Source organism: Apostichopus japonicus, chromosome 8, assembly GCF_037975245.1.
Source record: "Apostichopus japonicus isolate 1M-3 chromosome 8, ASM3797524v1, whole genome shotgun sequence".
NCBI classification, from domain to species: Eukaryota; Metazoa; Echinodermata; class Holothuroidea; order Aspidochirotida; family Stichopodidae; genus Apostichopus; species Apostichopus japonicus.
In genome coordinates, this window is record NC_092568.1 from 23,300,100 (window position 1) to 23,322,820 (window position 22,721).

The following is a 22,721-nucleotide window of genomic DNA, read 5'->3' on the forward strand; positions in this document are numbered from 1 at the left end:
GGGAGGGAGGGAGGGAGGGAGGGAGGGAGGGAGGGAGGGAGGGAGGGAGGGAGGGAGGGAGGGAGGGAGGGAGGGAGGGAGGGAGGGAGGGATCAATCTATTATTAGCAAACCCCTTTTGATTTGGACTGATTATAGAGGGGATTACATTTCTTAAGTCTTTTGTTTCAATTTTATAGTCAACATTTTATAAACATATTTTCTCAGGCGTTTTTACAAGTGTGTGGTCTTTCTGAGGTTTCGGAATTAAGGTAATCAATTGCAGGCATTTGATGGTCTACTTTTCGGAAAGTTGCTCTTTCATTCAATGTAGTCGGTCTCAAAAAAGAGGCTAAATTTTCCAGAAATCACTCTTCTACCCTATGCAAAATGGTGGTTATCCGTCCCTGATTTATTTATTAAAGCATTATTCTTTGCACTGGAACTTCCCGGGCATTAATTTGAACATATTTACCTTTTTTAAATGCCGAAGTGAACAACCGCTGTAATTCAAAGGCATCAATTTCTTCATCCTGGGAAAGATATAAATTATTTTATGTGTTGAATGAAATATGGATTTGCTTCAAATTTGATAGTGATTTTCAGAAGGAAAGAAATATATTTCGAAACTAGTATCCAGTTTACATGCATGAAACATTCATATAGACTTTGCAAAATCTGAAATTCAATTAGTTAATTTAATAACAATTTAATTAAAAAAAAAAACAGTCGTCAGGTGCTTAGCCAGAAATCGTGGTGTGAGAAGGAACAGCCAACCCCCTCCTTTGAAGAGTCAGGGAATATAAGTTTCACGCTTGTATTTTGTCATTATATAGGCTCTACCCTGTTACGAATTGGAAATTCAGGGTGGAGAGGGATATAAGGGGAAGATGTCCCTTCCCCTTTTGATAGAAAAGTGTTTCGGTATGGGGGCTTAGATGCAAAATGATGCTATCACCAATCAGGTAATATGAGTTTGCACATGATATGACTTTTCTTTGCACCTTGATATAGGATATACCCTCTGTTATGATCACATTTTTTAAGGAGGGGGGGGGGACACAAACGTTTGCTGACGTCCGTTTTGGGGAGGGGCCTTAGTCGAGGGGTTTTGGCGAGAAGGCTTAGATGGTGCTGTCATTTCCATCATTTTAACTATATGTATGTATCCGACTTTGTATGCTTGTATTATAAATGTAAAATTTGCAGGACGGGAGGAGGCACTTGTTCCATTGATCCCAGTGGCTACGAACGTGTATATATTGCAATGGAAATACCATATTCCTTTAAGCTAATTGGTCGTGAAACTTTATAGTCGTAAGATTGGGCGTTCCCTCAGTTCCACCCGCCGCTGACGCCTAGAAGTCTGCAATTGTATATCCCCACCCCCACCCACCCTCCCCCAAAAGAAGTAGCGTAGAGCGGATGCGTACGACTCCACGAGTTGCGGTATAGGAACAGCCAATGGTTCTAGCCATGGAGCTAAATAGCTCCATGCTCTAACTGACCCCCTTGTTTATAAAAATATTGTCCGATCACAGCACCCCAAACATGGAGACGCTTTCCCCATCGCGAGTGGTAGCGTAGTATTGTTTAATTAGTTTAAAGCTCATAACGAGAGGAGACATGCAGAGACCGAGGAAGCGCTTATTTTCTCTAAGTTGCTATACCTAGAAACTGGTTTATTTGTGTTATCACACATGTGTTTGGCATGACTTGTATAGGTTAAACTTTAAAGGGGGTGAAGACTCGCGCACAAAGAAACGTCTGATGCCGGTAATCTGACCTAGTTTCGAATGAGGTGTAACAGAAGTGTTAGACACCACCATCGATCCCAGAAAATACACACACAGCTTGCTTCCGTCGGTAATAAGACACAATGTACAGTCGATACATGCAGCTTGGGTCAATACCCACAGCACAGTGTACATAGCAGCGTTGGACATCTCAGGTCCAGATAAAAGATAACAAGGTATCACGTCTCATTACTGTCTGCATTTTGTAGCAATAAGAAGAAAACTTCACTTGCAAGCAACGGAAAGTGAACTTATTTTTTCAGAGGGCGGCACGCGGTTTGGGCCTAGTCTTCAATGCCTTTAAGGAAGGGAAATCGAGTACGGTATATCGTATGGGTGACGGGAGAACTGCTCGTACAACTAAGAATCTCTATGGATGGTATCGTTACTCAACGTGTAGCAAGAAGCGAGGGTGTCTTGTTAAGGGGCATAGTACTTGTTGAAACTTTTTATGGGGGTTCGAAAATGGTGATTTCCGGCCCCACTGTCAGCTCATAAAAGTTAGGTCATATTTTGGAGGTGGACGAACGTCGCAGATATTCTTTTTAATGTTTCAATATTCCAAGCACATAGTGAGAGAGAATTGGTGTTAATCCGTGAGTAATATTATCCTTCGTTTGCACATACGTTTTATCTACACTTCAGTTGTGTATCGCAAAGATTTGTTTTTGTTAAGCGATCTATACCTGCAACGATTGAAATGTTTAAGTTTATTTTTAAGATATCCTTAGTATCGTTTAGCCTGCATGTGTTTTAACGAGCAAGTCCCAGCAAAATCGTGTGTGTATGCTTCCATAAGTTAATGTCAACTATAGTTAAATGTTGAGCGTAAGTGCGTAAGTGTGTATACTGTGCAAGTGCCCAACTGCGAAAGTGCGTGCGTGTTTTGCAACTATACTTTGAAGTCAAGTGTACTAAATGTAAACAGAGCCGAATAGCAGAATTTTGATGTGAAGATGAACCCCATTAGAACGTAAAAAGGAAGACAATTTACTTCATCATTTCTATTTTCTTTTGTTTTATTAATATGTAATCTCTGTAAAAGTCAGCCATTGCCATAAATCTGTGATTTAAATTTCATCTCTACCCATCAAAAACCAGTGATCGAGGTCATGAATAAATTAGAGATATACTATTAATCATCCTTTTCTCCGACTTTGTTGTTGTTGTCTCGATATGTGCTGAAGATTATTATTAAGCTCAAACAGCCCGTACTTTGGAGAAAGACGTTACAATATTAACGATATAAAACATTTACAGGTACATAACAGAACGTGTGGGTAGTTAAACGCAGGTCTTATTTTTCTTTTGCCATCGAGTTTGGCCTTCCCTTTTTCTATCCGAGAGTTTCTGAAATTACCCATGGACCCCCACCCACTTCGGCCACACCAATGATAATCATGTAAAACAAAACGCTGTTAGTTTCATCTTTCAACTTACATCTCCTGCTAACTTGTCAAAAAACTGCCTAAACTTTGAGTCCACATCACTATGTTCCTCCGGACTGATCTATGAAGAACATGAAAGAGAAATATATGTATTATAAAATTAAGGATGTCATTACCTCATAATCTTAATATACATTTTCTTTGATAAATTGAACAATAAATCACGGCTATACATATTAAAGGGATAAAGTTATCGACAAAATGTTAGTGTTGAGACATGTTCTATAATACAGTCCTACACAACCATGCGTGCAAGTCAATCTTTGTACAAAATGTTAGGCAGTGTGATTTCTGACAATACAATTACAGATTATCTGAATTTTCAATCGGCTCTTTAAAAGCAAAGTATATGACTGTTAATCATGTGACAAGCATTACATTCGTGAGCTGAAAATGAAGGTTTGAATTGGGAGCATATAACATTTGATATTTCATCAATGTTGCAGTGAATGTATAGTTTTAATTACTAACTCAATAGACTACACCTTCGTAATCGATGATTTTCGTGAGACAGACAAGAAGGTGAAAGAGGTGGAGGTGGATGGAGAGAGAGAGAGGTGGGGTTGGAGGTGGCTGGAGTGAGAGATGAAGAGAGAGGTGGAGAGAGAGGAGATGGAGAGGGATGGGTATGGGGAGAGGACTGGATTGGAGATTTATTCGAAGGTTCTCGATTTTGTCATGACAGTGCTTCAGATACCTTCCGCTTTGGTGGATGGTCCATAGTTGATGGGCCTTCTGCAGAACTGAAAAATAATTTAAAAAGAATAAAAATACGGTACAGAGTATCTAAGCAATGAAATATGTAGACCTTAACAATCAGACCATGTAGTTGATATGGTTAGAAATACAATCATGATTATAGCACTATTCCACCATTGAATATATCTACATATATTACAGCATATTGCTACTCAGTGAGTTTCACACCTGACGTTTTTTTAGCACTGTGTGTTTAATGTCTTAGCAACATTTGCATCCTGGTTTCCATTTATATTTTAAATCTGTTTTTTGTTTTGACTTTGGAGCTCTTCTTTTTACCCAATTACCATTGTATTTTTTATGGTCAGTGGCTATCTATCTATCTGTCTGTCTGTCTGTCTGTCTGTCTGTCTGTCTGTCTGTCTGTCTGTCTGTCTGTCTATTATTATATAAAACAAATACAAATTCATTACCCACTGGTATTCTTTTTGGGGGAATATATACGGAGGATGAAGGATCCTTCTTCGCGTGGGTTAAACGTAGATGGTATGATGCAATATTTGCCAGCCGGAAATGTGAAACGATCGACTATTTCTCTACTATTGATAAAAGTTGTGCTTCGGGCTGTTGACGTATGATACATAAAGTACTCTTTGTCCAACGGTACCTCAGTGCCATCTTCGATCTGAGATCAAAAATGAGAGAACAGGAAAAAACATCTACTGTGCAGATTTAGTTTCAATTAATACAATTTACATTATGCTATATAGTACAACTATCAACGCGAGAGAAGGGGTATAGGTGAGATCCTTGGTGACTTTGTTTTACAAAATGTGTACTACAGTCACTATTTTCCTATTACTGGTATCCGCCTATTCCATTTGGTTTTGGTTTTTGTTTTTGTTTTGCTTTTCAGAGAGAGAGAAAAATCGACCCAAGATATATTAAACTATTTAAAAAAAAGGAGTACGTATATATTCTTTTCATTATACTGGTCTACAATTATATTTTTTGCATCAGGGGTAACTCCTCGAAGTACCAAATAGACTGCAATGTTTTTACACCTCCACAAATCGAACAACCTCAGTTGTGTCAATAACTGTACAAGTCCATTCTGGACACCAATTCTGGAAAGCCTTTCTTAATGTACATATTTACCTTAACGAACATTGTAAATCTTAATCTAAATTGCACATAATGCTCTCAAATCGGATCGAACTATTCATTACTGTTAAATCTGCTTCCAGTGCATTTAAGGATATATAGGTAGCCTACATATTGGTATGCGACTTCACGTCTTCTCCTAAAAAGGTATTTGATAACCGCATAGACCACAAAATATATATAGACTTGTGCATTATTAAACCATTACTGTTTAGGCGAGTAACACGTTAAAACAAAAGGTATAGTCTCGCACATTATTAATTTATTTCTACCTACCAAAGTGTAGTCTTTCAAGTTCGAACCTTAATTGGTCCTGTTCCCTTTCGCATTTACACAAATAATATCAACTCGCAATTTATGCTGTTTTGAATTAATTTAGCAGTTTGATAGTCGCTGTAGTTTGTATAGGCTGCAGCGAATATCCTAAATCGTAAACTTGTCTTTGTTTCTGATTGATTCAAAGATAATAAAATGTCCGTAAACATTGATAGGACCAACTTGTATCGGCCTTAATTTAAAGGCATTGAAGACTCGCGCACAAAGAAACGTCTCATGCCGGTAATCAGACCTAGTTTCGAATGAGGTATAACAGAAGTGTTAGACACCAACACCGATCCCAGGAAATACACACACAGCTTGCTACCGTCGGTAATTAGACACTAGTGTACAGTCAGTACATACAGCTGCGGTTAATACCAACAACACAGTGTATAAACGATACAGAGATGGACATCCCAGGTCCAGCTAAAGATAACAAGGTATCACGTTTCATACTGTCTGCATTTTGTAGCGACAAAGGAAAAAACTTCACTTGCAAGTAACGGAAAGTTACCTTTTTTACAGATGGCAGCACGCGGTTTGGGGCGAGTCTTCAATGCCTTTAAGAGGAACCTAACATATACAGACCCTTAAAAATTACCTTGTATATGGAGAACCCGATCGTAAGCATCTTTTGACCCGACTTCTTCATCTTCCTACGTTCTGTTTGCATCAATGAAATAACAACAGCATTGTCCTCCTCCTCCTCCTCTTCGTCACTTCCAGCTACATTAAATATGAACTGAGGATTACGATGAAAGGTGTCTGCAGGAAGGAAACAAAATACAATTTAAACAATAACAAATATGATAAAGGTCTGCATTATCGTCATAGTCATCTTCATTGTCAACTTCATCGTCATTGTTATTGATGTCATTGTATCTTCATTGTCCTTGTCACCGTCATCGCCATTGTCACTGTCATCGCAACATTCTAACTCTTATCTAATTATGAGCTTAGGTATATACGCGTGCATGTATGTGTGTGTATGTGTGGGTGTGTATGTATGTGTATATATATATATATATATATCTATATATATTAGATCTATATATATCTATAGATATCTTTATATACCTATATATATCTATATATATATATCTATATTTATATATATATATCTATAGATATATATATATATATCTATATATATCTATATAGATATCAATATAGATAGATATATATATATATATATATATATACATATATACATACAATATACATATATATATACATACATAAATATATATACATACATACATACATACATTAAATATATATATTTATATATATCTATACACATACACACATATATATATATACACATACACACACACATATATATATACATATATATATATACACACACATACATATATAGATATACATGTTATCGCAAATTCATTGGATACAAGAGGGGCCTGTCCCTGGGTTTCGTCGAAGGCGAGGGGGGTCCTCTATAAATTAATCAAACATGAAATGGTGCATTCTGAGGCAATAAAGTATATAAACCTGTAGGTCAATATAAAAGGTTGCGCTAATAACTACTTCTTTTTGTGGCTGGACGGGGGATCAGGAATGACGAATTACGTATTCATCGTATTTATTTACTATTTATTCTACCCAACCCAAGCTCCCAAAAGTATTTACCAATAAAATTTCGACAACCTCCAGCCGATGAAGATGCACTCCATTTTGCTTTATGTAATTGCATTTCCATGTGCGTTTCCCCTTCATCAAGATATGGAGCCAGATTGCATATCTCAAGCGTACCAAAGTTATTTGTCCAATCATTGAATGACATCCTGAATAGCAGATAATATACATAATTAATAGATGATATTCTACGAAATTAACCAAATGTTGAACTTTAACGCAAAGAATATCCAATTTCAATAATGCAAAACGGTGATTCTTCTGCATAACTACTTTACATGTTCTTCTGTGTAACCACTTTAGATGATAGGCTACTTTGTGTTTAGTTTTGGAAAGTTGGTGCTTTAACCCCCCCCCCCCCCCCCCCTTATTGCGTAATGGAAGAACCTGCTGGGTACACATGGGATGAGGAATGCTTTGATAGAGCATATGTGAATATTCATACAAGGGGTATAGCAGCTCCCATCTCATACTCATCTGTACTATAAGGAGGGAATTAAAGGGTGTAGGAGGAATACCAATAGTTCTCTTTCACTGTACTGTGGGTTTGAATTAGTAATATTAACGCAAGAGTGAAAAGAGGTTCTCACATTAATTGTAGATAGTAGGGTTTATGTTCGGAGCTTTGTGTTAAAAGCGGTTTTGACCATTTCATAATGGTTAAAGGAGTTTTCATTTGATTAAATATGATTGTTGGGATTGTTAAGGAAGTATTCCCTAGGATAAATATGTTTATGAAATATCAACTTACACTTACTAGGAGTTAACATAACAATGATGTAACAGAAACAAACAGCTGATCCACGTAATGTACACGACAGTGCATGTATATAGAACCAAACTACCCCGTAAATTGTTGTTCACGAGCGTGGATAACTTTGTTAATGTAAGTTGGCTACATTAGGTGTGTATGCCCATACAGAATAAGGTAGCGCCCTATTCATCTGCGATGACAGTAACACTATAATTGTTTCTGAGTACTGGTTTTTTATGTATTTTTTAATAGTAGTTGTTGGTATTTTTAACCATTTTTGAATTATTTATAAAATCGTAGTTCGCGATTATCGTGCTTGTTATATGAGACGGAAACTTCCAAAAGGAAAATTATGAATGATGCAGAAAGTTCGGAAATTCCGAATCGCGGTTCGGGATAACGGTAGTACACATCGAATAAACAAATATCCTGCATTTAAGTACAAATGATAGCAAGATAAACACCAGAACTTGTCCAGTTAAATTGTTTCGAACGAAAATACTTACTTGTCTCCATAAGATAAATGCAATCCATACTAGCTTAGCCTACCCAAATTGGTTACAATTTAGCACTCGATCCCATTTCCATGACAACGCCCACTTCCTCCTCCTTCCTGTCTAAAATTCTGCTAAACCGTTGGAATTTTTCATTTTTTTTCGAATCTAACTGATTTCGTTTCGTATAGTGTGAAATCTTCGCATTCTGAAAGTCCCTTTTCACGATTTCAACACCTTTCAAGAATGCATATGTCGTGTGGAGACAGGTAAGAGAGTTTTGATGGGCGTATCAATAATTCCAAAAGAGGAACAGGTATAGACCTGTGTTCGTTAAAGCCGACTCCCAATTAAGGGAGTCTAGGGGGTCTTCCCCATCATATAACCAAAGAAGATTGTAGACTTCAGGAATGATACATTCTACTTAGGCTATACGTTAGGTGTTAAGTTAATTCCAAACGCACAGTTGTGCTAATAACTAGTTTTAATTTTTGGTGGGGTCCATAGGGGGTGTACACCCCCGCATCTCCGCCCCCCTCCCTTCTCTGACTCCGTGCCCGAATGAAGTCAACTGCTGAACATTTTTATTAGGTTTTATTTACCAAAATTCTCCGTCATCGTCAAACGTTAATCCAATGTTTTGCTTCTCTTCATCAGAAAGCAGACTCCATTCAGGTGACCTATGATGGCAAGAAAAAAAGAAGAGAAGGATCATATGTGATGTACCTTTATTGTCTATATTATTAACCTATGTATTCATATGCAAAAAAAAATCACTTAAAATTATGTACCTTCTTGAGAGTATAGAAATATTAATTATGAAACTAGGTACTTTTGATTCCGCACGAGGAACATTAGGAATTTAAAGTACCAAAAATCTTACTTATCACCCCATGATCCGGTCCATTCACGTTCATTCCCCCACGGGTTCCTTACACGGACTAACTCTACCTCCTCTTCGCCACTTCTTGATCTTGCCGTAACCTTTACAAGCAAAAAGATCGAAGCAAATCAGTCAATCATTAATCAAGTAAGACAAACATAAAGTTTCTAATCCATGCCTATATGTGGAATAATGTAATCAGGGGCGTAGCGAAGGGTTTTTTGTTGGGGGGGTGTGGAGAATTTGATTTGCCGACGGATCTGGAAGTGGTGACTGAAATGGGGGAGGGGTCTAAGGGGAGGGGGTGTCCCCCTCCCATTTGGCAATTTTTTAGTTTTAAAACGTCGTTAGATGCAATCTGGTGCATATTTTAAGTCAAATTTGATTTGCCGACGGATCTGTAAGTGGTGACTGAAATGGGGGAGGGGTCTAAGGGGAGGGGGTGTCCCCCTGCCCTTTGGAAAATTTTTAGTTTTGAAACGTCCTTAGATGCAATCTGGTGTATATTTTAAGTCAAATTTGATTTGCCGATGGATCTGGAAGTGGTGACTGAAATGGGGGAGGGGTCTAACGGTAGGGGGTCTCCCGCTCCCCTTTGGCAATTTTTTAGTTTTGAAACGTCCTTAGATGCAATCTGGTGTATATTTTAAGTCAAATTTGATTTGCCGACGGATCTGGAAGTGGTGACTGAAATGGGGGAGGGATGTAAGGGGAGGGGGTGTCCCCCTGCCCTTTGGAAAAATTTTAGTTTTGAAACGTCCTTAGATGCAATCTGGTGCATATTTTAAGTCAAATTTGATTTGCCGACGGATCTGGAAGTGGTGACTGAAATAGGGGAGGGGTCTAAGGGTAGGGGGTCTACCCCTCCCCTTTGGAAAATTTTTAGTTTGGAAACGTCCTTGGATGCAATCTGGTGCATATTTTCAGTCAAATTTGGCACGGAAGAAGCTCCCGTTCTCCTTTTCTCTATTCAGCTTTCCTTCTTTCTTCCCCTTCCGCTCTCTTCACCTTTTCTCCTTTTGCCGACAGACCCAAAATTTGCCGACAGCGACCAAATTATTGGGGGGTGTGACACCCCCCCACACCCCCCCCCCCCGCTCGCTACGCCCCTGAATGTAATACAAATCAACAAAGAATGCAAGTTGATCATTGTGTTTGGGCGTAACTGTGGTTTTCAGTTTTAGTTGAATGGAGAAAAGAACATAGAGCTCATATTAAAATTAAGTTTGTTACATAATACGATGTAGGCATCTCATTTAAAAGATCAAATTACCCCCCCCCCCCCCAAAAAAGTCTTCCTTTTAGTCATCATTTAATGCGCCATAGGTATAGTCATTACTCCATGATAAATGTTACACGACATAAGTCATTCAAATTCCCACGTAACATAACATACGCAAAAAATGGATACGCACAAGTTCCCTATATAGTCTTACTTTTGTCGCAGCCGTTACAGTGTATGCTTGTCCTTTGACAAGCCCAGTTGTCAATTTTGCCTCTATCTCATTTGCCTTGGCAGGGATACTGCATCCCATCAGCGCCCCACGAGCGAATGCCTTCAGCATGACTTTAAATAAATTTGGTGGAGGGTCTTGAAGGGAGAAGGATTCAGATAGTCCTCCGGTAAAATCTTCCATGGCTTCTGATGTCTGTCCTCCTTTCAGTGCTTCGTAAGATCCATGAAGTCTTGATTAATACGATATATAAAAAACAAGTTATTATGAAGGTCACTGCAGGTAACATAATTATTATCATGCCAAAACTAAGGGCTGTTTCTGAAAGTATCCTATGCCCTTTATCGAAGTTCTCAGTAAGCTTCTAAAAATGCTCCAAGAAAGACTAAGATTAATAGATACATAGGCGTAGGAGGCAGGTGGGCTGGGGGGGCTGCAGCCCCCCCACCCAAAATTTTTGGTGAAAATTCGGGCAATATGCTGAGAATTTTTCGGGCACCTACTGAAAGAAGAATAACTTGCAATGTGTTTTTCATTTTTTTGGGGGTGAAAATTCGGGCAATATGCTGAGAATTTTTCGGGCACCTACGGAAAGAAGAATAATTTGCAATGTGTTTTTCAATGGTTAAACTGATATTATTATTATCGTTATTATTGTAACGACTTCCCCAATAATTATAACCAATATGGAAGGGTAATAACAGGGAAAATAAAACAAAAATTTTTGCGCGCTTCATGCGCATTTAACATCTTATTGTGCATGTCATATAGGCATTCATCGGTTATCGGCATGTGATGTAATAACCGATGAATGCCTATATGATAGCACATTAAAGCAGCATTTTGCGTCCTTTTCTATGATTTTTCTCAACCGCACTGACTCCACTATGCCATAACGACATACATAACTAGCTTATCTATTTATATCTTACTTCAAATGGTGGCATAAAAGTCGAAAAATTTGCAACTTTCAACTTTGTTTTCTCCAAGATATTTTCTTGGCTAATATCTTAGTTTGCTGTTTTGTGATTGATATATGTAAAAAACTTGATGGACATGTCAAAAAAGTAGAAAACGGCGACCAAACGCAAAATGCTGCTTTAAGATGTTGAACGCGCGCGTAGCGCGCGAAAAATTTTGGTTATATTTTTCGGGCAAGTCGTTACAGCCCCCCCAAATCAAATCAGGCTCCTACGCCTATGAATAGATAGTGGTGATAGACAAATTAGACGACGTCATATTCTGATTAGTGAAAGTTAAACCACTTTCATCTGTTTCTAGTCAGCAAAAATTGGTTCTAATATATTTGGGGGGGGGGGTATAGGGATGGCGTTTCACTTACAATATGTAACTACGGAGTCGAGTGACTTATTATTGTCTCAGTATCCGCGATGTGAAGGTATACCGCACCACAATTAGAGTAGTGTTCATCCGCTCCAAAGGTTAACCATTGTCAGAGAAAAGAGGTAAAAGTACCTAAGGTAAAGCTTGTTTAAGCATGTTATCAACTACTGTCATTGTTTGTTCTGCCTTTATATGAAAGAGCATAATTTAAAGTACAGATGGTGTGAAAATAGGGAGAATCGAAGGTGATATAAACCATTTTAGAAAATCTTATGTTAAATGTTGATATTACTCCGAGCGAGCAAATTGAAGGGTGGGGTTTCAATATGCTAAACTTGCTCCTCTTCTAGCTCAAAATCTAAACGGTCATGATATGGAAGTTTGCAAGTGCCTTGATAGGCTAAGATCTCAGCTATCATGTGGTGGGTAGGATATACCAGTTGTGCTTTGGCAGGTCTTGAAAGTGACGAGTTTAGTGTGTAAGTCAATAGAACAATTAATTGTGGTGCGAGACCTATTCGACTAGTCTTTTTCTCTCTGTCGCACAAACGTCACTTCCTGTCAAATTTGCATTAAGTCATGTGGCTGAAGTGGAAATACTGTGTATATAGTGTGCGGAGTAGTGAAATGTAATTGTGTGTATATACGAAATGGTTTTAACGAAATTTTGATCTTTTTTTTTTCATTAGTCCAAAACTTACAATAGATCATATCTCAAGTAATCCAATAAGTAATACCTAGTCTACCCGTCATTAAGTTCTATCACGCTTTTTCTCTGACATGCTTATGCCTATATAGCGTTCGTTGCGTAAAGCATTTGACCATTTCTTTATACGTTCTGAAAGCGTAGTGAGTAATTCTTAATGATTCGCAATATTTAGGCACAATTATGTAGCTAAACAAGTAGGCCACTACATGTTTTCACTTCATTCGCTGCGGTTTAACTAAGGTCACGGAATAATCCGTGATGTCCGACCAACAGAATTTAGGCAAATACTATAACGCCAACCATTTTTTTTAGGTCTTGTTATTGTGATATTAAACTGCAAATACTGCCTGATACCAATACAAATATAGAAGCTGATGGCGATACAGCAACGAATAACGGTATATCGTCATCGACACAAAAAACACAGACGGAGAAAGGGAAACAGCCATCGACATTGACAGACATAGGCTATACACACATTAGGGCGGAAACATAAACATAGATTAAATCGTTCGTACTTTGCATAAGCCTTCTCTATCAGGCAACACCAGAACTCGTTGTTTTGTGGCGAATGCGTAAACACCAATTTTCCATTGTAAGTCGGTAGACGATCATCAATAACGACTTCCCTCCATTCTCCAAAGTACCAAAAGTTAACTCTGAAGATTCCCTGGTAATCATGGTCGAATCCTTGGTCGGGTGGTAGTACATTATGGAGCAGTTTCTCTTGCTGACTTAGGGAAGCAAGAGCTGCCAGAAACCAGCAGTTTCCTATAGAGCGAATAATATCACGTATATTTTGACAAAAAGATTGGTGGCATGGTTAGGCTCAATGAATCGTCATATAAATGAAGGATAATCCATTCATGTACATATAAACATATACATACTCACGTATGTATAATATATATATTTATATATATATATATTTATATATATATATATAAATATATATATATATATATATATATATATATATATATACACTGATCAAGAGTACAGTACCCTTGCACAAAATTAAAGCATGTGAAAATGTTGGAAGTGCGTTGTACGCGTGAAAAATGAAACAAGAGGGCAATCCACGGAGTTGCATATGTCATCGCCAGCAAACCATGATTCCACATAAACAATTTATTATTATTAGATTTATTATTATAAAAACATGCATTTGACCTCTAACCACGTGACCTTTGACTTCGGTTCCCATGACAACCACATATTTTGAAAGTAGCCTACTTGACATTTCTATTATACATGTGAAGATTCCATGTCAATTCAATCTTTCCCCTTGGGGGTAATAGAAACAAGGAGAAAATAGATTTTCACTAAACTTGACCTATGACCTTTGGTTTCGGGGGACCTGCGAGACACACGGGTTCACCCTGGGGTACCTTCACACCGACTTTGATGGCAATCGGCGTAGCCGTTTGGGGGGAGGTTTTGACACAATATGGGACACACAATCCCGCCCCCACACACACGGTCACGTTCATACCCCTTCCTCAGTCATGGACCTCATCCTGGGGTACCACACCATGGGTGACCCTCCGAGAGTAGCTAATCAGGAAAATTAACAATTACCATTGCAACTGTTGTTCCCGGGTTTATGTGAGGTATAAAATATAGTGAGTTAACGTTGTTGGAATTTGCGTATAGGTTAGGTCGAATCTAACCAAGCGATGGAATTGGGAAGTTTACCTACCTAACATCCCTTGCTTTATATCTAATCTGCTGGCGCCACCAACATATAAGGAAGGATTATGGACAATTTCCTGCAGATGAGAAATATTTATCATAAATACATCGTTGACAGACGGGTGGTGAAAGAGGGTTCAATGTTGAGGGCACGGGGTGGAGTAAAAAACTTGGAAGGTCAGTGGGACATGTGACTTCGATTTGTGGAAAGAAACCTCAAAATCCAGCAAAATGGCAGTATATCACAAAAGGTCAGTATTTAACAAATTTTCAACGAAACGAATATTTCAGGCTTTCTATACTTACCGATGTCCTGCTCCAATTTCTCTCCACCAACCCCTCCCCTCCCTGTCTAATGCCACTACGCTTACACACACACATTGGCTACGACGTTGAACTGTTTATATCTGTATATATATATATATATATATATATATATATATATATATATATATATATATATATATATAAATTGTTTACATACACCAGGTCTTTTCCATTCGAAGGGTCTCGGAGGTGCCCTGCTGAAGAACAGGCTTTGATCGATAGCCTCGAATTCAGGGTCTTCGTAAAGCTCTGTACCGGTCCTTCGAAGGTATTCGCGGATACTGTCATAACTTCGTCGGAGCGACATGATGAAATTCTAAATAAAACAATTAAATAAAAAGGAATTTTAAATGTTTCCCTTGAAGCTATGAACCAAAATTAGTGGTCTTCATTTATTCACTTCCCATCAAGTATCACTTTCAGCCCTTTCAAGTATCCTCGTCCTGTGTCCGACTATTTGAATGAGTAAATATGATTCAAACTACCATGGCAATAGAGTTGCATATGTCAGGGCTACACATGGGAAAGTGCATAAGGTGGCAAGCAGAGTCTGTATCAATCCGCACGAGTATGTTCTCCCGAGTGAAAGAGTAAAAAATCTTCATGGTCATTAGAGTGTCGTGAATGGCCAGCTTTATCAAGTGACGGGTAGCGTTTAGCTAGTGAGAATTTCTATCTAGAACAGGGGTTCCCTAACTGGGGTAAATGAACCCCCAGGGGTGCGTGAGTCCATCCCAGGGGGTTCATGAGACGTTTGTGAAAGTCAAAATGAGAGTACTCTATGTTGAACTAAAATCTGATATATCATATAATTTAGTAATGTACAAAAAGTTGTACCAAACGACAAACTCTTTCGCGTTCCATACGCATATGTTGCCATTGTAGTACCGTGTCGTGCACAGCGATGTAACCAGGAATTTGCAAGTGGCGGGCGGGGGGGGGGGGGGAGCACATTTTGCGATTGATATGGGGCAGGGTTGTAAGGAGAATTTTTTGAACAATTGAAGGTCCTTATATGCGATCTGGTGCAATGTTTTGCCAGTTTCATCAGTATCAGTGGCGTAGGAAGGTACTTTTGAGTGGGGGGGGGGGGGGGCTGAAGACTGATGGCCGGCCTGGGGGAGGGGTCTAAGGGGAGGGGGTGTCCCCCTCCCCTTTGGATTTTTTGGCATTTCCAGGTGGCCTCAGATGCAATTTGGTGCAATATAGCACACTTCAACCCACCCACTCCATTTTGTATATAATTTTGCATTTTCACCTGGCCTTAGATGCAATTTGGTGCTCCAAATGAGATTTTTTTCTCATTTGGAAATGAAAAAGGGGTTTTCTGACTTACGAAGCGGGGGGGGGGGCGGAATGATACTTCCGCCCCTCCACATTTTTCACGGGGGGGGGCTGGCGCCCCCAGCCCCCCCTTCCTACGCCCTTGATCAGTATCATATGAGATTATATTATCAGCAGATTTTTTTTCCTGTTTGAATTGTTTTACATGCTCTTTTACATCAGAAAGACAAACATAGTGCTTATTTACAATTTTTCCAGTAGGATGATGTTTGTTTATTGTCCAATGTCTGGACTTTAATACATTTGACGAACTTAACTGATGGACAATATAACTTTCATAGTTTGTAAGACAGCCAGATGTGCAGTGGCCTAAAAACAAATATCGTTATCGCAGTGTATTAGCCGTGTAATAATTATTTATAGGAAGCGCGTATCACGTACGATTGCTAGCTTAGCTTCATAACATGCTGTTCGTGCAACAACTTAGGACGAATCATAGAAAGGATGAGAACGCACGTTGTCGTCGTCGTTGTTGCCAACGCTTTGTGACACTCCATCGAATGCGGTTAGGTAATCTATATTTTCATTTTATTACGCAGTGGCCAACTGTAGGCTTGTAATAGGCTAAAGGATAAATTTAGCTACTAACATCTGCCAAACTAAGTAGCTGAATCAGTAGGCCTGAATGTTACTACGATTATAATCGAGTTAACGGAGCTGACGAGTATTCAAGATCAAAAGAGCACTGACAAAAATACCATGCAAAAAAAAAGAAAGAAAGAAGTTAAAAAAGAAATCGGGGAGTAGTTGTTCCCACTGCTCCCCTGTGGCTACGTCCGTGACCGTGGATGTGCTAAATATATGATTTATGAAACAGACACACAAGCCGCATTACTTTGAAGTTGGTGTATACGCATGATAGTACGTCGTGAAGATAAAGAGCTGATCTGATCTTGAAGTTTCCAAATAAATATTTGTTTATCTCTTGTTTTTTTTTCATTACAATATTACAATACGAACTTGGTCTTTTACGAAGCACTATTATGCGTATTATAGTATAATAATGACTCAGATCGTGTCTCGAAAAGTTGGGGGTTTGTGGACAACTCTGACATCCACAGGGGATTCGTGTGGGGGGGGGGGGGTAAAGTTAGGGAAACCCTGATCTAGACTTAAAGACCACATTACTTTATGATTTAGTCTGTTAGTCAATGGGGCCTTGAATAGGCGTATATGCTACCATAAGTATTTAATTATGTGAGATTAAAACTGAATATTTTGAAGTGAAATTACAAAGGAAAATTCATAAATTTGTATTAGGATGTGAACGTACTTCTATAGGGGTTCAATTTGTCAAATAAAAATTAGTGGAAGGGTCCTACTGGCCAATCTGTGCTGTCGATCCGGATCGCAAAAAGTGAGGTGTAATTTGAAAGCACTGTAATTTTCGGGGTATGTACCAGATGCCCTATAATAAGAGTGGATCCGGGGATTTATACAGAAGGGTTGTGAGGCGAATCTCCTGTAAGTATAGTGTGTAGGTTCTCCCACAGTAGAAAAGTAAAATTTTAGACTTCAAATGGTGCATTTTGTAGCAAACTTTAACTACATATCAGGTCTTAACCGTAACGTTTTGACTTTTTTTGGTGAGGTTGAAGTGGGAAAGTACACCCCGGTCTCTGGATCCACGTCTAACTAAAACCAAGGGTGGCGGAAGCACTTTTAATCTGGGGGGCACCGACATCAAAGGGCACTTTGCAGAAATTCGATTGGACTGATGCAGCCTTATATTTAGTACCCTTGATAACTCTTATGGTATTAACTTATTTGCGTATACACATCACTCCATCAACGTGCCCCCCCCCCCCCAAGGAAAATATGCATACTAGCACTGCAATATCCAATGTGCAAATTGGGAAACAAGGAACAAGCTTTCTTTTGAGACAAAATGAGGTGAAATCATGCTAGTTGCTAATGTAGGAATCTTCCGAATTAGAGTTTATTTCTTGTTAATATCTTAACAATTTTTTTCCATTCGAAATAGTTTTGAGTTTGACCCACAGAAATTCATTAAAAGTCAGGGGCGTAGCCAGGATTTGCAAAGTTGTATGCACGACTATCTGAGCGGAGCGCCACCATCAGTTGGCGCGGAGCGTACAAGAAAATTTTTGGTTTTACAAACCCCTCAGATGGCCTTCCCAAGTGTTCATTCTGGTTCCCTGGCCTCTTGCTAACTTGAGACACCTCAATTTTTATGTAGAAAAAGGGCACATTTTTAACCTGAGGAAAAGTGGGGGGGGGGGGGCACGTGCCCCCTGTGCCCCCGGTTCCGCCGCCCTTGACTAAAACATATGCCCTTGTACGCAGAATGGATGGTGGAGGATGCTCTCAGGATTCGCATATAAATAATTGAATGGCTCTGATACTAATCTAGGTTAATTAGCCCGGTGTTATACCGTGAATAATTCGTCTATGGTTGTTTGATAGATCATGATAGGGATGGTTTACTATATATTTGAACATTCACACAACTGTTATTTGGTTATTATTTACATATATGTATGTGAATATATGTATGTGAATGAATCAGGTGGCAACAGGTGACAAACGCCTACAGTGGAATTACGACCTTCCTTACAGGTTTCGAACCTCTGGACATACAACCAGCGTCCATAGTCTAGTGCAGTGGCGGACTGGGTCTTAAAACCGGCCCGGGCATTTTCCACCTAGACCGGCCCAATATTCGTTGATGTGCTACTAACATAGAGTGATCGCCATCCTGAGGGAGTGGTCTAAGGGGAGGGGGCGAGAAGTTAAGGAATGCCTAGATGTAAAATGGTGCTATATTTCTCAATTTTGTAGGTTACAATAATCCTTTAAAGTAACCCAAAAATGATTTTCCAGAAGCAACACTTACTTAAACTGAGGAAAGTTAAAAACGTAAACAAAAATACACCAAAAAAAATATGTTTTAGACTGGACTTTATTTAGTTTTTCAAGCATTTTGTGACAACATGCTTGAAAAAATGAAAAAAAAAAACTAACTTAAATCCATTAGCACGGACTGGTTGCCAATTGCACGTTCTTTTGTTACGAACGAACTGACTAACTAACATGGTGATGTCATGAACTGATTCCTACATTTAAACATATTTCTACGCAGCCCGTCTGTATTCTATTAACTTCTGTGAAAATGGGTTGTAATTTTTAATTACCAGGCTCTCCAGCCCACCGGCCCACCGGGAATTGCCCAAATGCCGTGTGGCCAGTCCGCCACTGGTCTAGTGGTTATGGTGTCTGAGTAATATAGCTGCCAGGTACCTCAACGAGAGTGCTCTTAGCATTTTGCTGATCATTACAAACAGAGTATATTCCAGACTACCAATCAAGGGCGTAGGAACCGGGGGCTGGGGGGCGCCAGCCCCCCCCCCCAGTGAAAAATGTGGAGGGGCGGAAGTATCATTCCGCCCCCCCGCTTCGCAAGTCAGAAAACCCCTTTTTCATTTCCAAATGAGAAAAAAAATCTCACTTGGAGCACCAAATTGCATCTAAGGCCTGGTGAAAATACAAAATTAAGTTTACAAAATGGAGTGGGTGTTGAAGTGTGCTATATTGCCCCAAATTGCAACTGAGGCTACCTGGAAATGCAAAAAATTCCAAAGGGGGAGGGGGACACCCCCTCCCCTTAGACCCCTCCCCCAGGCCGGCCATCAGTCTTTAGCCCCCCCGCTCAAAAGTACCTTCCTACGTCACTGCTACCAATAGCTTCCCAGAGTTTCGTGGATAGATCCACTCACTCATCAGGCGATACAGCAGTGCAATGCAAGACTGCATATATACATTTAGATCAGGGCCGTTATTGCTTAGATATAATACAGTAGAACGCACATAGCACGAAGCCTGAACGACATGGACCGATGATCATCCTGAAAGAAACCTATACTCTGTTAATCTTGGCAGAAACGACATATAGAAACGATAACCCTGCAAGATACCTACTCTAATTAATCTGGACAGAGACAATTTCTTTGCACGCCTGCAGGGTGGTTATAACATCTAAAAGCCTTTTCCCAGAGGCACAAATTGCAAAAAGTGCCCGGATATAGGAATGAATTGTGAGACACGAAGAAAATATAATGATTACGTGACTGTTGCAATGTGTGCTATATAAACTTATATATTGCTGTGTATCTATACTAAGCAAGTTTTATTTGTACAGAACGTACAGAAGTATAAAAAGCTCAACCAGCATATGTAAGTGCATGGTGCGTGAGTAAAATGTCTCCAGTTGGTTTTCATCCACGCATCAATAATTATACACTAGTGTATAACGTTGTATAGCTCATAATATGTGTTGGCCTTCTAAAATACGTTATACGTCAGTGACAGAAGATGCAACGCTTACTATAGCAAAGAATGTGTAAAAGTAAGTTGGCCTGACATTTCGATCCTAGCAGGATCTTCTTCAAAGGCTAAATGACAATTGTCAATTGTCACTTGTCATTTAGCCTTTGAAGAAGATCCTGCTAGGATCGAAACGTCAGGCCAACTTACTTTTACACATTCTCCTACATAGGCTCTCTAGTGGATAAGCAGTTTGCTAACAGTTTTATTTGATTTTGACTATAGCAAAGAGAAATATTTCCCGAACAAGTTGGAATTCCTCGCCCATGTTAAATATCCAGTCCCTAACGCAGATATGGTTAATGATGGATTATATCCTATAACCTATTGTTGACTGGCTAAACCCTTCTTTACTCCTTGAAAGTTGATATAATAGAAGGTAGGCGTGAGACCATCGTCACGGTTGATGTTCTTCCAATTGGTTTAATTTCCTGTGATCACCTTCTTGCTAAATTATGCTTGGAATAATAAACTGGAAAGTTTTCTTAGCTGTCAAAAAAGCTGTTATAAAATATCGTTTTCCTGTGAATTTTTTTAGATATTGTTATCAAAATAAGTTTTAATAAGTTTGTGTATATAGTGAGTGCCAGTGGGTACAAATGTATCGAAAAAAAAATTGGAAAAAAAGTGAAGTCGCGAAAGATGGGGTGTCTGACTGACACTGGCCATATCGTCGACGAGTGGCGCGGGTGGGGGGGGGGGGGTACAGCAGTCGGAATTGTTTGGCTTAAAAATCCATCCAGTTGGATTTTCTGCCACTACCCCCCCCCCCCCCATCCAATCATCAGGCCTTATAGCTACGTCCCTGATTTGACCGTAGACAGTATTTCACCACCACTTACCGTGAAACCAACACAAATTACCCGGACCATCAGTCCTTTCTTTCCGCTCTTCTTCTTTGCTCTATTTTCTGTTTTTTTTATTTTTTTTTAATTTTCATGTTGTCTGTTTTAACGTTATAAGGTTCCCATGCGATTAGGTAAAATTTGCTACAAGCTGTGTGCAAACGTTTTTTTTGCAAACTATGTGTAAGGCCTATCCAATTGTAAAGTGAAACTACTTATTTCGAGACTACATAGCTATAAGCACTATCTTTAAAACTCAGTCTAAAATGTTTTAGCACCCCACCCGTCCACCTAAATGAAACTTCTTAGTATTAACTTGGACCGCCAAATCCTTAATAACATCCGCGAAATTTTACTCCAAATATTTCTGCCAGTCTTAATAACGGATGTTCTCTTTTACCTGTTACCCTCCTTCATATCCTCGAAAAATGGAAAAGTTCTCCTATCCCATTCTTCCTACTAAGCTCAACCTGAGCATCCTCGTATAATAGAACCTTTACTGTACATAAACAAAATTCCACTCGATGAAAAGTCTACAAGAACTATACTTATTTCTAAACGACGAATAACCGTACTAGTACAAATCTTATTACCTCGAGTTACTTGCAAACCACCTAGTATTAATTTATTATAAACTCAATTCCCCACCCCCTCCAACATCCCCGAAAAAATATTTTACAACTCTTTCACTCTTTTCTTAGCTCTAAAAAATATCAGAGTTGTTTTCACAATAATTCCTCTAAAAGCGACCATCGCCTCAAGAGGTCTCATTTTATAAAGATATACATTCGACAACTATTCAGCAACATTCGGCCAGTATGCAGTCGACAACACCATCTGAAAAACAAACAATGCCCCTTCCTATTCTCTATATATACATTTCTCTTTATTCGTATGGCGTACGTCTTAGTAAATAAAATATGGTTCCACACCCAAACATATAAGAATTAGCACTATTTGCGAATGGATAATTTGAAAGTTCGAAACCTCTAGACAATTTGAAGCATCTAACATTATGCGTTTAATACTGAGAACTTTGAAGCTTACCCCTTGTAGCAGTAAAGATCTCGAAAAGTACGAAATTCGTGACAGGATGTGAAACAGTCGCACCTTATACAGCTTATTCTTCCACGTTCTGGAGCTAAACTGACGAAGTTAACTCTATATACCAACGTGGCAGGCGCTATACGAAAGAGGTGTGACTTTGAATAATAGGCCTACCGACTGGCCTGGATTAAGAGAACTGATTTCCATTTAAAGAGATAGTGTATAACCACCAGGGCCTAACGAGGATTAGCAGAGAGTAGCCTATAGCTACTTGAATGCATCATTGCTATGTATGGTCATGTATATTATCCATCCATCCATCCATCAATCTATATTAGTACTAATTTAATACAAATAAAAAATATATAACAAATTGTGCTTGCGATGTTTGAAAATCATACATACTTCTGCAAACCATAGAT

The 22,721-nt window shown here is 39.0% G+C and overlaps 1 protein-coding gene across 2 annotated transcripts in view; it reads right to left on the minus strand.

Moving 5' to 3' along the window:
• LOC139971135 (calpain-9-like) overlaps positions 1-22,453 on the minus strand; it is a 30,278-nt gene extending 7,825 nt beyond the window's left edge. Inside the window, exons 1-13 of one of the 2 annotated variants that reach the window (XM_071977351.1) lie at positions 22,300-22,453; positions 14,877-15,035; positions 14,400-14,469; positions 13,216-13,468; positions 10,627-10,876; positions 9,191-9,291; positions 8,910-8,987; positions 7,054-7,208; positions 6,005-6,168; positions 4,395-4,606; positions 3,920-3,965; positions 3,215-3,283; positions 454-511 (exon numbers count right to left, since the gene is read on the minus strand). In XM_071977351.1, coding sequence (XP_071833452.1) covers positions 454-511; positions 3,215-3,283; positions 3,920-3,965; positions 4,395-4,606; positions 6,005-6,168; positions 7,054-7,208; positions 8,910-8,987; positions 9,191-9,291; positions 10,627-10,876; positions 13,216-13,468; positions 14,400-14,469; positions 14,877-15,026 — 1,606 coding nt within the window. In that variant the 5' untranslated portion in view covers positions 15,027-15,035; positions 22,300-22,453. Of the gene's footprint in view, positions 1-453; positions 512-3,214; positions 3,284-3,919; positions 3,966-4,394; positions 4,607-6,004; positions 6,169-7,053; positions 7,209-8,909; positions 8,988-9,190; positions 9,292-10,626; positions 10,877-13,215; positions 13,469-14,399; positions 14,470-14,876; positions 15,036-20,002; positions 20,139-22,299 lie in introns of those variants that run through there. The other variant, XM_071977352.1, reaches the window with a different exon arrangement.
• Between the last annotated feature and the right edge of the window lie 268 nt (positions 22,454-22,721).